This window comes from Pteropus alecto, unplaced genomic scaffold (assembly GCF_000325575.1).
Source record: "Pteropus alecto unplaced genomic scaffold, ASM32557v1 scaffold7, whole genome shotgun sequence".
Lineage (NCBI taxonomy): Eukaryota > Metazoa > Chordata > Mammalia > Chiroptera > Pteropodidae > Pteropus > Pteropus alecto.
The window spans coordinates 22,963,035-22,978,182 of NW_006494614.1; the positions used below are offsets into that span (position 1 = coordinate 22,963,035).

General features: G+C 37.0%; 1 protein-coding gene across 1 annotated transcript in view; it reads left to right on the forward strand.

Annotated features, from left to right (window-relative positions):
- The window catches only part of COL9A1 (collagen type IX alpha 1 chain), an 88,103-nt gene that overhangs the window by 22,415 nt on the left and 50,540 nt on the right, over positions 1-15,148 (forward strand). Inside the window, exons 7-17 of the mRNA XM_006926405.2 lie at positions 110-130; positions 1,587-1,661; positions 1,997-2,032; positions 2,155-2,217; positions 8,119-8,172; positions 8,418-8,453; positions 10,367-10,390; positions 10,748-10,801; positions 12,104-12,157; positions 12,794-12,826; positions 13,559-13,615. Of these exons, the coding sequence (XP_006926467.1) occupies positions 110-130; positions 1,587-1,661; positions 1,997-2,032; positions 2,155-2,217; positions 8,119-8,172; positions 8,418-8,453; positions 10,367-10,390; positions 10,748-10,801; positions 12,104-12,157; positions 12,794-12,826; positions 13,559-13,615 (507 nt within the window). The remainder of the gene's footprint in view (positions 1-109; positions 131-1,586; positions 1,662-1,996; positions 2,033-2,154; positions 2,218-8,118; positions 8,173-8,417; positions 8,454-10,366; positions 10,391-10,747; positions 10,802-12,103; positions 12,158-12,793; positions 12,827-13,558; positions 13,616-15,148) is intronic.

Here is a 15,148-nt window from a genome sequence, read left to right on the forward strand (position 1 = left end):
GCGAGAGTGCCGAGAGTGTGTGTGTGTGTGTGTGTGTGTGTGTGTGTGTGTGTGTGTGTGGCGGGAGGCGGGGGGGATTCTCGATTTCTCTCCGTCTTTTCCTCTCTAGCCCAATCAGACCCCTAACCAGGTAAGCTGGGGGAGAGAAGTGTTGGCATTTTTTAAGCGCGCACAGGGAATGGTGGGGGCGCAGCCGTCTCGGGAGCCGTGGCGAAGGCTCGGAGTATCCCCAGGGCTCTGGGGTCGAGCGCTCCCTCCAGCCTGGAGAACCTGCAAGAAGTACTGTGGGGTCGGGGCCTCAAATGACCCCTCGGTCCAGGTCCAGGAAAGGACCAACCTGGGCCCCCAACCCGCCCCTAACCTGAGCCTTAACGCTGCAGGCTCAGGTGCTGAAAGCCATCGGTGTCTCGAAACCGAGGTTTAATTTTTAGCCTGGTTGTTTCTTACCTCCCCTCCCCCTCTCCTGGTCACAGTCAAAAGCAGGCTGGAGAAGCAGGAATTCAGGCAAGTGGTGCTAAACTCCCTCTCCCTCTCCTTCAGCCAGCGGTGGCAGCACTAGGACATGAGTCCTCCTATCAGTCCCGCAGCTGGGGGATTGGAACCCGGCAGTCTTGGCTCCCATCAAAATTTCAGCAACTTCTCAAAGGTTTCTGCATCTCCCCCATCTCGCGCCGGATAGGACAGGGCGGGGGCTGGTGAGGCCAGCCGGGGTTTGAGGTTTCTCTTACAAAGACCCCATTGTAACCTGTCTGGTCATTGGAGTTTAGAAAAACAAAGTTTTCCTTGATGAAAGCAGCTTTTTTCTTTCTATTTTTAAAATCAGAAGGGGCTGGGTGGGTGTGCACATTCTCTAAGCAATATGCTCAGACGCCACCAGTCCCTCCAGCACCATCAAAGCTTAGCTGCGAGAGATAAAAGGGGTCACCTCATAGGGTCAGTCTAAAATTTGGTGTAGTTTTGAAGCAAGGTGCAAAGACCTCATGCAAGAGAGTGTCACTACAGGTAAATCTGAAATGAAGCCAGGCGCCTGCTGGCTATCAGGGCTCTTCTGCTTCACTCCTTCCCAATCTTTTCCTCAAACATATTCCCCCCCCAGATTTCTACTGGACATAGAAAAATTTACGAAATGATACTGTAACTGATCTGATGTGCAGTACCTCCATTCCTAGCTGTTCCATTTTAGCCAAAACACTGACTTGCAATTACTGATTCAGTCGAGGTATCGAATGACAACCATTTTCATTATTGAATCTCTTTTTAAAAAAGCATCAGACCCACCCCTTCTTTACCACCCTCTTTTGGTTCAACGCACTCCGTAGAGGTGAGGGCCCAGTGACCCCTCTCTCCACTTCGGGGACATAGATCATTCTCTAATTGGACAGTTCAGCCTCATTCGGAATACCGCAGAGTTGAAGCAACCTGTGCTTGCTTGGAAGTTTTGTTTATTTTATTGGGTTTTAAAAACCCGGCCTCCACAGGGAATATCTATTGGGGAGGAGGTGAGGGCCTCACTCCCAAGACATCACTCTCAGTGTCTCCTTGCTGTCAAATGTGCTCCACTAACCTGTGTGTGCTGTTTTTGTCAGAGAGGTCCCCCTGGCGAGCAGGGTCCTCCTGGGCCTCCAGGCCCCCCTGGAGTTCCGGGCATCGATGGCATCGACGTAAGTTTCTCTGTTCCTCCAGTCCTGCTTTTTCCTACCCTTTCTCCAGTGGGTTGGAGGTTTTTTGTTTGTTCGTTTTTTTGAGAGGGCCCGGTGCCTCCCCTCCTTCCCCCCAATAGGATTGGGCATGGGTAAGATTGGGATTTGGATCTTAAAAGCCTGGGGATTTTTTGGAGCGGGGGGAAGTAGACTGTCCCCCATCGGTCATGAACCTCCACCATTTAGCCCTTACCCTGTACCTGATCTGAGGGGTGAACACGCGTGGGATTCTCCCACCGGGATCTCCAGTGACTTCCACTCATGTACTGCTCTTGCCTTTTCTCCTACCCCTCCAGGGTGACCGAGGTCCTCAGGGTCCCCCGGGTCCCCCGGTAAGTTGATCAACGCATTCACACTCCACTTCCTTCCTTCAGACAGAATTTGCAGTCACGTGCTTCCAAAGAGTCTCAACTTTGTACCTTTTTTTCTTACTGCTTCTCCCTCTCCTGCCTAGGGTCTTGATGGAGAACCAGGAAAGCCAGGAGCTCCGGGCAAGCCTGGAACACCGGGTGCTGATGTGAGTAGGCGCGCGAGCAGGGTGTGTGTGTGTTTGGGGGAGAGGAGGGAGGGCAGAAAGGAGGGGGAGAAGGAGGAAGGGAGAGACTTAGAGATGTGCTGGACAGGTGCTGGGGCGGGTGGGTGGGGCGGTGGCGATAGACCCAGTTGAAACAGGGCTGTGGCCATGAATTTGGCTAACATGGCATGGAGGTGGCAGTTTTCTGCAAAGGGACCTGCGAGTATGGCGCTATCTCGAGGCTCTTTGGGGGAAGCATGCAGAGCTGGCATTTCTACCTCTCAGAAAACAGGAATGGGTACCTGGATGGTGCCTCAGACTGTTCGCTCTGTTCACCCGTGACTCTCACCCCACTTCGCAGCCTAGGGGATGCTGGGGGAGGAGGAATCCTACTGGTCAGTGCTGGGACTTTGCAGCAAATTGTCTTTGCTCTTGCTTTTTCACTGAGACTCCCTAGATTAATTTAGGAAAAGAACCTGCAAGCAGGGAAAGGGGCAGAATACTTCTGAATCCCAATGAAAAGAAAAAAGAAAGATGCTCTTGAGGGGTGGGACTGTAGTGAGTGGGAATGTCTGGAGCGGGGACGAGAATGGTCACACATGGATAGGAAATTTAAAACTAGTTTTCTCTCCTTCTATGGTGGTTTCTTAGCTGGCATCATAGACAGAAATGAGCTGCCTATTTGAAGACTGGAAACAAGCAAACTTTCCCTCCATTTACCCATCTCTGTACCCTCCTTCCCACCATCTGGGGAAAGCTCAGATACTGAGTTACATGGTAAACCTAATACTAAATAATATTTCTTCATAATAAAATTACTTCAGGACTCTCACCATCTCTTTCCATGCATTCGACTAATTCTTACTGAGATCCCAGTACAGGCTAGTCCTTGACTTTGTTGCTAGGATACAAAGTGATGTAATACATAGCATCTGTTCTCAGAGAACAGTCAGTGGTACATTCAAATTATCCTTCAAGTTACACTTTATGTGGTTTCCCAAAACTAAAGACTTTTCTAACTCAAAGAAAGCACCCGAAAACCTATGTTTGGAATTTCCAAGAATTTTTGACTAGAGTTTAAGACAGAAGCTTCATTTTGAGAAAAGAAAACTAGCTAGATTTCAGCAGTTATTAAGACACTTTCTTTATCGAGATTATCATAATGGAGGCTTTGTCTATGCTATTTATGCTTTGTGAGATATACTTTGTTTTACATTTCAAAGCACCTATTTTGAGTTTTCCAATGTATGCAAAATGACAGTGCATGAGGCCCCCAATGACTAATATTTGGAAAATACAAACCGAATATCAAACTAATATTTGTATAATGCAAACTGAAATTATATAGCTTGGTTATTAAGCTCTTCTTGTGAATGACTGGAAACTATCATGTGATAAAAAAGTCAGATAAATACAAGGCCACTAAATCAACTAATAGCCCAGTATAGGTTGGATTTATTTCTTCATACCTTTGAAACTTGGAGCTGACTTTTGTGTGAAAAGAAAATTTATGATTAAATTATTATTAATTTTTGTGGTGCTTGAAGCACCTGAAGGCATGTCTTGCTATTTTTTTTTTTTTTTGCTATTGAGTTGCTATAATTTCAGGCAGAGGGCCAGACCAATCTGTGCCTTAATTTTATGGTGCTTATGTAGTGTGCTTAAACTCTTTACCATTTACTATAAGACCATAAAGAAATGCCTGGTTTGCTTTACAAAGTAATTTCCCCACTTAAACAGAAATTTTGAATAAACATATGGAATCATTTCAAAAATTTCATAAGTACAATGTAAATAACAATTACAAGTATTTTTTTCTTTGCGTATAGTTGCAGTACAAGGTGCAGAACAAACCAGATTTCCAAAGTTAAAAATATAAGGGTAAGACTTCTAGAAATTTGATCCAGGAAGGTCCTCAGGGAAAAACTGATGAGGGCATTGAATCAGTCTCCTGGGATTGAGAAAGAAAGCAAGAGGGAAAAAAAAGAGAAAGGAAGGAGAGAAAAAGTAACAAATCCATGTATGTGCCAGTAATTTAGGCATTTCCTAGAACTAAGCAAAAAATTAGATATACTAATTTGTATTTGTGTAGAACTTTTTTTCTCAAGCACCTTCACAAATATTATTTCTTCTAACCTTCAACAACCTGGAAAGCAGGTTTGGCTAATATTATTCTCCACAGATAAGGAAATTGAATAATTATGAGGACAAATGCTTTCCTCAGGGACCCAGAGTTATATAGTGGCTAGGATAATGAAAGAAATCAGATTTCTTTGATTTATAGACTGACTCTCTTCCAGAATGGTTTGCCTCATTCAAATACAAATGAGGTTCTAAAATAGATGAATAATCAGAGAAAATAGGAAGGAACAGAGTAATTGTGAATTTTTAGTATCTGAATTATCAACCAAAAAATGATATGGGTAATTCAATGGATAGTAAAAATAATTTATAATTGATATCTTATAATTATTTATAAATATTTATATGGTTCATATTCACCAAATTTTGAAATGGAACCACATGGGACTTATAGATTCTGAGATGAAAAGTTTTCTTACTCCATCTTTTGGCTTATTTGACATTTTAAACAAATCTTTTACTCTAAATTGAGAATAGACATTGAGAATAATGAAATACTGGTAAGTAGACCAGAGTTTGCTGTTTGTTTAGCCCCGAAAATAAAGAAACTAAGTAAGTAGGAAAGCTTCAATAATCTTTTCTTGATAGGTGAACCTGAGTGTGTTATGTTAGTAAGACCTTAAACCTCCTACTTTGATTCTGCTCGTTGGGTCATTGCAAAGCTGTATTTTTTGGTAATGTTAACAAATAGTTAATTGGATGATATCTGGAAGAAACTGAAAGGAACATGGTTTAAAGGTAATTATCCTTAGTTGAGTGGATTTTTGAAAGAAAAGAAAGAGTCATGGCAGCTATGCTTGTAAAATTATTCCTTGAGTCTCATGAGCTGAGTCATTGGAATGCTGGAAGGAAATTGTAGTGAGGGCTCGTGTTCCCTGCCAAGCAGCAGCGTGAAAGTTCAGAGCACAGTTAGCTCCAATATCATCCCACATAGAACTTTATCTGCAAAAGCATTCGTACGAAAGCAATTCTTTCTGCTACTGGTAATATTTTCCTCATTCATTTCTTTGGTAAATAAGAATTATTGCAAATTGGAATTGTGTGTGTGTAAATGTGAATGTGGAGAAAATAGGTAAATAAAATCTTTCCTTCCCTGCTAAGACTTTAGTTTAGGTTCTTTCCCCTTATAAACATGTAATATTAGAGAAATCAAAACTTTGTTATAACTTTGCACCCAAAGCACAACTTATTATTATCATCAATAATATCAATAGAGAGACATTTTCATAGGCACTATTTGCTATGACATACTTAGTAAATAATATTCTACTTATTCTTATAGCATCAATCTAAGATAGGAAAAAGAATTAGAATTAAATGTAATTAAACCATGCCACTTTTTACAGGAAAAGATTAGAATATCCTTTGAATGTATACAACAATAATCTCTGGCAGATGTATGGTTAGGATAGTGAGTTATTAAGAAATTATTCTGCAAGTTCAGTGGAAGTGGAAATAGTAAAACGTGAGGAAGTAGTAGACATGTGAGGGGTCCATGAAATACAATGCTTGCGGTTAATATCTAGATTTTATGTTTGTTTGTTTATATGCAGAACCCTTTCTGAATGAGGTTGTAAGCTCCTAGAGGGCAGGAAACATGTCTTATACTTCATGTTAACTCTTCACAGCATCTAGAATAGTGCTGACTATGTAATAATGAGGATAATAAGAATAGATAACACTTATTTAGGGCCCGCTTTGCCAGGCAATGTTGTAAGCCCTTTGCGTGTAATATCTCATTTAATCTTCAAAATTGCCATATGAGGTAGATATTATTATTATACCTATTTTACAAATTAGAAAGCTGAAACACTACACAGTTAAGCACCTTAAGAATGGTTGCACAGGTCATAAGTGACAGAGCCAGGATTTGAATCAAAACTAAAGGTATGTGGAGGAACGAGTGTAATATCCTTCCACCAAATAGGCTAACTTAAATTAATTTTATTCAGTGGTCAGGTATTGAGTATATATTAGATGATAGGAGCAATGTTCTAGGATTGAATGGACGTACAGCCCTTGTCCTCATGGAATTTATGCTTTTCTGCACAGCTATTTTATAACAGAGTTCACTATAACATCTGACACCAGAATTTATTTTCAATTTAATTCAAATCACTCCCTAGGGATAGATGTGCTTTATCATGTCCTTTGGAAGGTACTACATAGGAGGTGACCTGGAAGCAGCCTCCAGGTTATTCAATCATTCATTTGGTTTTACTTTATTATTATGCAGGTGAAATTCTACCATATATAGTAGATACTGTCTTACAACCTTGTCAGTTATTTCAGTCACAGATTGAAGATCGTTAGTGGGTTGAGGGTATGGCAATTGACCAGGCTTGGTCTTGGAGAACATATACATGAAATAGGAATTAGAGTTTCCATTGGTTAAACATGCCCTGAGGTTTACAAAATCTATGTGCCTTATGTGCTTCCAGAGAGTGCTCCTGGATATATGGTTCGTTTGCTGAAATACAAAAGCCAATGTTCCATGACTTATAGGTGTTCAACAGCTATAGGTGCTCTACGGAGTTATAATGTAGGAAATTAATTGATGTAGAGAAATGTAAAAATGTTGGTCAGTGAACTAGTTTTTTATATAAATTACAGGAAAGTACTTTATTGATAATTCTGCAGACTATGACAGATTAAAGATGGATTTTTAAGTAGGGTTTTCATATTTTCAAGAACTCCTTCCCTTGATGAATATCATTTGAGTCTTTTTTAAAATCTTGATAATGGGTTTTATAATATATTTCTGTATGCATGCATATATGTACAGGTACATATACATACATATATACAGATATACATATATTTATCTTTAGCAAGGTACAATTTCAAGATTACATGATAAATGACAACATCTAAAAGTGTCAGAGTAAATAAAAAATTAAAAATATAAAAAATGTATCTTCACCAGATATGGAAATTTAGGTATACACATAGTGTTATCGTGCTTTAATATCTATTTTATATTGAGAATGATTATAAAATAAGTACTGGTAGGGAAAATGAGAATGTTTGAAGATGTCCTTTAATAACTGCTTTAGTATTAAATATAATAGTTAAAAATATGTTTTACAGTAACTGGCTTAAATTCTATATATGGAGTAGTATACATGAAAATATGTACTTAAGTATAGCTATTTTTACTAAGGAAGATAATGTAGAAACACGCATGCTCTCAAACGTTTCACCTTTAAAAGTTAATGTTCTTAAATAAGCAATTGTCTTTGCTAGAAGATGGCTGGAGGGCTTTAGGTAGCTGCAAGGCAATAATGAGACTGATTATTTTTTATTCTTACTGAAGAAACATTAACTCTCGAGACATTATTAGAGAGTTATAGAGATGTATAGTATTTTTATTTTATAAATGAAGTAAGGGAGGTACGTAAACATGGGTAAGTGACAGAGCCAAGGCCTGTTGTCCTATCAGATTTAGCTATTAGAATGCTGTAATTGTTTTATTATATAATTTCAAAGCAATGGCAAAAAAGACTAAATTATTGAACCCTGTGATAAACAATGCAGTTAGTAAGAAGTTAGGAATATGATATAATTTATCAACAGAAAGTAACTAAATGATGGCATGTTAAATATTACCTTTGAGTGAGACTATACAAAGTTATTTCTTTATAAATATTTGCATCATAGTAGCTAACCATCCTGTATATCATTAATAAATAAAATGAAATTATCCACTTAGTGGTTTGCCTAAGGATACTATAATAGTTCTAATACCATCTTTCTTTTTAGGGATTAACAGGACCTGATGGATCTCCTGGCTCTGTTGGACCAAGAGGACAAAAAGTAAGTCAGCCACTGGGTATTAATTGCTGGTATTAATGAGATGCTGAAGTATAATTTTACTATAGTGTTTGCAAATCAACTAATAGGTTAATCATGAAGCAGATAAATTTGTGTTTTAGTTGAATTAAACTAAATTAAAAACACAAAAATTGAGTATTTTAATGATTTTAATACTTATGCAGTTTGTATATTTACATATTTATGATGCGAAAAGCTAAGTATGATAAACTTATTTTTACTTTTAGGGAGAACCTGGTGTGCCGGGATCGCGTGGATTTCCAGTAAGTGAATATAAAGTGACAGAATTGAAAATATCGTATCTTTGGGTAAAATTCTGCCATTATGAAATTTCTAAATGCAGTTTTCTCCATAATATACATCACATAGAAGTTTATGATTTACCTGATATAGCAAGCAATCTGACTATAAGTAGAAAAATTTTAGAGAAATTTGAATGTAAATATAAAATACATATGTCTGTTTGCAGGTAGTATTTCCCAAGAGACATTTCTCTCTCAACCCAGATTGATAGAAAACATTCCTTGCCTAACAGCAGCAAATCTAAGTATTCAATATTTAGCTCATGGCATCACACCACGTTCTTCACAAACTGGTTTTCTCTCTAATGAAATATCAGACATCAGATATTATCGCCCACCTGATTCCCTGGCTAGTCTTTTCCTACATTGACATTCTGGCAGATTTGTTATTTCTATCTATTTGTAAGAAGACTAGGTTCTCAGGCTGCTTTCCCTTTCTATTTTGCTCTTCATTCCGCTTTTGTTTTTGTCATTAATCTGTATTTTCCCTCTTGTTTTCTATTTGCACTGTTTTCTTTGCCATATTTCAGCGACTGTCAACTTTTCCATTAAAGCCTATTTTCAGAAGTGAATAGCTTACTGGCCTTTCTTCCATATTTTTTCAAATCAGAGCTCAACATCTTATAGAGATGGCTTTAAAAAAATGTAGTGAAATTTTTCAAACATCTAGCATCTCATAATGAAATAACTTATTGATTACTTTGGTGTTTTCAAGCGTAACACTTATTTCCCAAATTGATCACATATTAAAATGTTCAAGTAGGTGCAATTTTTCAAAGAATGCCTTGGAAAAGTCACACTTATTAAAACACAGTACCCATATGATATTATTGCTTGTTTTGGCAACCTAAATAATTATAAATAATAATATCATTATCAGAAGGTGTATAATGATTCCACTGGATGCTTCATATGGCTATTTTACAAAAGAAAGCCTGGAATGAAAGCTGACATGATATGGGATCAGAGATAGCTGTGAATAAAACTTATTAAAGCCAAGGTAGGAGAGAAAAGAGTAATGAAGAACCTCAAGTGGGGGAAATTGAACCTGGAAAGCAAAGAGAGAGAATAAGAGATTCTAAGCAGTTGATATTGTTTTATTAAATCCAACAAGCATATAGTTAAGGTTTATTATATATAAGGTCTTTGTTAGGAATTGAGGCTAGGAGGATGAGTATGATGTGGTTTCAATCCTTAATTATACACAGTTTGGTGTTGCTAAAGAAATATAGAGTATAAAGGAGAGAGAGATCAAATGACTAGTTTTAAAACCAAATCCAGCATATTAAATTAGGATCCCATCATAAGTTATTTCAGCGAAGACACCATTTTGCTTTTAATATCTACTGGATTTGGTGTCATATAGCCCTACCATAAAATATAGTAAAAGAGAGTGTGTATCAGATTCCTTCTTCTTCTCTGCCTCTTTATGCTTAATATTTGTTGCGGGGAACATCTCAACATCCTATAAATTGTAAATCAGTTCACTGTACTGCTTTAATATAGGTTTCTAATAAAACATAAAAATGAAAAACTCTTTAAACTGTTAGGTTGTGACGTGTCTCTTTGTGAGTGATGGTGAGTTCTCTTTAGGGCAAAAGTGGATGACTTGTTTACTTTGACTTTCTCTAAGAAAAAGTTTGGAAAAAATATTACATTCAAAGGAATGTCTGAAGAGCTGACACAAGCTTCTGCTTCCTTTAGAAGTAGAGCTATGTTTGTTTTTCTTTATCCAGTGCTTTCTCTAGAATGAGGATCATGTACATATTTAGTGATAGCATTTATAGTTTATTTTTGAACTGAGGCAGGCCTGTGTCTGTATTTATACCAAATAGACATCATATCTTATAATAATTTTTATTTCGATCTTTTAGGGCCGTGGTATTCCTGGACCCCCTGTGAGTATCATCTCTTGGTTTATTTTATTTACAAAAATGGCCTATTTCTCAGATTCCAACATTACTCTCCAACTAACACTCTACTTAGTGTTGTTTATGGTATCCCACTTACATGCTCTTAGATGGCTACTGTGACAGAACTCCTATTATGCTAAATAAAATAATTTATTACCTTGAGAAATTTCTGTTCTATTTTAAGTAGCTAAAATTTGTTCAAATGAGTTATTGTCTCACTGGAAACCAAAGCTAGTAAAGATACATAATTTTAAGTTGGTTGTTTATCATATTGGATATAATTTGTGATAGATTTTAAAAACATTCACAAATCGCCATGTCTCTTTAATGTGTTGACTTCAGGGTCCTCCTGGGGCAGCGGGTCTTCCTGGAGAGCTTGGCCGTGTTGGACCAATTGTGAGTACCACAGCACCTTTTGATAGACATTTGCTGATTTAAAAGACAACGTTATTAGGAAAGGCAAATTGCTCTAACCATATTTTTTTTCCCTGCACATCCAACTAATGGCTAATGAATTTGATTCCAGTCCATAATACTGATGGGGACCAGGAATAATAATGCTAGCTCATTTTTGCAAAATGATTTTAGTTTTTTTTCCCCAAAGTTTTCAGCTAAAATTTTCTTCCCAGCTTTTAGAATTAGTAATCAAGTCAGGTATTGTCATCTCTATTTTCTAGACCCAGCCAGGGTAGGTAGGGGTCCAGTGTCTTTGGTATTAGACTCTGAATGAAATGAAAAGTCTATAGCCTAAAATTTTTACCATCTGTATTTATGTTAGGATCTTTACATTATAATCTAACTAATGTAATTTAACTTTAGGCAGTAAGGAGCTGAACCTTATAGAAGAAATTGCTGGTAATAAGTGCTTGATGTTAATATTCAATAAATCAAAAATGTTGAAGTAGTGATGTTATGTGAAGCATAGATAATTGTAAACTCATTGAGAGTACAGCCACGTATTATATACTTTTTTGCTTTTCTATATGTGCTTAACTATTTGATAAATTTGTTTACTTAACAAATGAATACGAATGATTATAAAGTAAAATTAAATCTAAGATGCTTTTGATTTCTTATGGTAGAACATTAAGAAAGAAAACCTATGCCAAGAGGAAACTCTGGATATTAAGACTAATTCGAATCTATTTTCATTTGAATGGCTTACTTGAATTTAGCCATCTTTGATCTTCTGTCCTAATTGCAAGAGAGTGAAGTGACAGGCCAAGTGATAGCTTGTGGGTGACCAGAACCAAGGAGATTCTGGCACTGCAGAGGTTAACCTTTCATTTCACAGCTTCAGGCTGGGTGCAAGCCTTCTTTTGCTACCATTACATAGATGGCACTAGCAGTATTGACTGTCCAGTTCCTCTGTAAATCAACTAGAAATATATGTGGTGTTCATGGTTTGTTTTCAGGATAGACAAAGTAATCATTCTATAGAGAACTGGCTTAACTTTTTTGCCCTAAGTCTCCCTCTGCCTTGTTTAATTATTTTGGTGAGATTGGAACTTTTTTTATTCTTCTGGTTTTGTGGAGCTAATTGGATTATGGGCCACCCATTGATTTTGGTGGCAGGTCTATGCATGGCTGAGCTCTGTAGGGGATCTTAGTAATATTATTCTCTCATGCCTCACCAGTTTTATACACTGTGTTTTGACATGTGTATAACCACTGTGTCACAATTTTCACATAATTTAGGGTGACCCTGGGAGAAGAGGACCACCTGGCCCCCCTGGCCCCCCGGGACCCAGTGTAAGTTACTTGCAGCTTGAATTTCTTGGCGTCTGAGAGTCAGGATTAAAGAAATTTCAGAACCAAAAATGAAAATATCTGTTAATCGAGTTATCCTAAAATTCCTAAATAGCTACCATTTTTTTTTCACCTATTCAGAACATGTGTCTTTTTAGGTTAGAGGAGCAGGGAAATCATAGTAACTTAAAAGGCGTTTTTCACAGGGAATGGCGTACTCGTTATTTTGAATCCTTTGATGCTTGTGATTTCTCAAAACCTGGATGTGTGAAAGGAACATTTCAAATGAACTAGTTTTTACAAAGGATTTACACAGTAAGCAATTTACAAAATAGGAGTTTAAGTAGGAGATAATCCATATTTTTAATTTATGATTCAGAGTTCCCTACATTTTCTATTGTCTCTCATTTCTTCTCTCTTTAATCCCCTAATGGAATCTGCTGCAATTTAGAGTTTTCCAAAGGAGATATACCCATGAGCCAAGTTTTTAGAATATTAGCATATTATATGCTTCTTTGTTCTTTATATTTTATCGAACAAATATATTTATTATATTTTTTGTCCAATAACATTCTGTTATTTGTAGGTTTGAATTAAATATTTAACTATGTTCTTAACTTTAATATTTTCCTACTTTAGGGAACAATTGGCTTTCATGATGGAGATCCATTGGTAAGATGTTTTCCTTCGACAAAATACAATTTTAAGTCAAAGACCATGTAATCTTTAGATGAATTCTCTTTAAAATTATCTTGCTGGAATATGTTGTATTTCGGTATTTTACTTTACTCAGATGGCAGAGCAATCTATGGCACTAGTGAACTGGTGGCTTGTATATACTCAGACTGTAACCATTTTTCATTATAGAAATATCTTTATTTTTCCATAATCTTACTTTATAACTAAGATGTGTTTTACACCAGAACACCCCAATTTTAAAAGATAAAAGACGAGTAACTCCTTGAGACTTGTTTTACTTGTAAATTAATATTCAAATGATGTTGGTAAACTGCACTAAATGCAATTTTGACCCATTCGATGAGGGAATGTGAACCTCAGGACAGAGCGAGTCCAGTGGAAGGGTGAGGGGAAAATGATCAGGTTGTGGTATAGTAGGTTACCTGGAAACATTTTATTTTTTCAATAAATTAAATCTGAAATAAGTATAAGAAAATATTAATATTTATTAAATTTAGATGGTGGATACATGGGGAAAAGGTTAGATATATTATCTGTAGTTTTCTGTTTAAAAATGAAATAATAAAAAAGGAAAGGTTTATTCTGAGTTATTTAGTGAATATAATTGCATTGGGGTTCTGTAGCTGGAATTCCTAAAAATGTATCATTTTTTGTAAAGTGGAAGCTCTGGTTTATGCACTCTCTGTCTCTCTCTATCTTCGGCAGTGTCCCAATTCCTGTCCACCTGGTCGCTCAGGATATCCAGGCTTACCAGGCATGAGGGTAGGAGGATAATTTTAGTATTTTATTTTCAAGAATGTTATCCATAGAAAAAATATAGCCTTTCTGTTAAGCACTGGCCTTCCTGGTGTAGGGACCTCAATTGATGGATTAGGCAAGTCTGTGTTTGCTTATTCTGTAGTTTAATCTGTGGTCCTTATTCAGTCCTAGAAGTTCCTGCTGGCGCCCCTGACAGATCTTCCTACCGAGTCGCAGATGTTTGATTACACAGTGCTTTTGTTGTTCAGGGAAGAAATACCAATAGAATGTTTTGGACTGAGAGAATTTAGAGCACCGAATTAAGTTTCAAAAGTTTGCCTCCTATGAAGGAGGGGGGCAATTGTGCACATAATATATTTGAAACTGTTTTAGTTAAAAAAAAAAATGGAAAGACTACAATATAGACAAAAAGAGAGACTTTCCCAAAGCATTTTTCTCTCACTCTGCCATCATAGTTACTTCAAATTTCCCATAAAATGAAAACGAAAACAAAAAACAAATGCTAGAGCTAAATGGCATTCTCTCTCTCTAGTCTGTGAGACTGAAGTGATTTTGAAAAATCCCAGACCAGTGGAGTTCTGTTATGATCTGAAAGGCCCCAAGGCACTGATTTTCTGTTTTTAGTTTTCTCTAAGTTTAGTTTTGACAGATTCCCACAACTGCAGAAGATTCGTGCCTGGACTGGTAACTTATTTTTCATAAAGACTTGCATTCTTGTCACAAGAATGGCTCTTAGAGTGAATGCACTGATAGACTTAATTTTGGAATGTTCATTTCATATTTGCCTCATGTTAGTGTCCAAAGTACACATATGCTTAGAACAGGTGACCTGACAAGAAAGGATAGGGATCTTTTCTCATGCTATGCAGCCTTCACTGACTGCTCTTTAAAGATTTACTTTTGCACTTAAGATTGGGTAACAAGAAGAGGCAGAAAGTTGTGCATCTGTAGACGTTCACTTCTTATACCAGCCCTTCTTCCACCTCCAGGAAGGAAGATGGGTATAGAGGAGGCAGAAGGTTTTTCAGAGCAGCTTCCAGAGAGCAGAGGATAACAAGGGATAGCCAGTAGATTTGGGCCAGGGCTGTCAAGTCCAGAAAGTAAGTTACTGAAGAAGACTTAATGCTCTTAACCCGACTGTGAGAGGAAGTTTGGGATGGAGGGATCTAGGGACCAGTATGCAATGTATCATGTTGCTAAACCAGGTAATGAAGATTTGTTATGCTAGAACAGAGTGTTTCTATTAACTAAAACTAATATATTAGTCATGTAATACACGTGGAGTTATTAAGGTCATTTAAAGTAGTCACGCAACCTTTTTCTCAGCAGCACTTTGACACAGAGTTGGGAAAGTAAGATCATTTTATGAGCCTTCTAACTACTTCTCACAACTTTCTGGGTCAAACCCAACACAACTGTATTTTATTTGTTCATTTGTGTATATATATTTTATTTGTTCATTTGTGTAAATATATATATATATATATATTTATTTATTTATTTATTTATTTATTTATTTATTTATTTATTTATTTT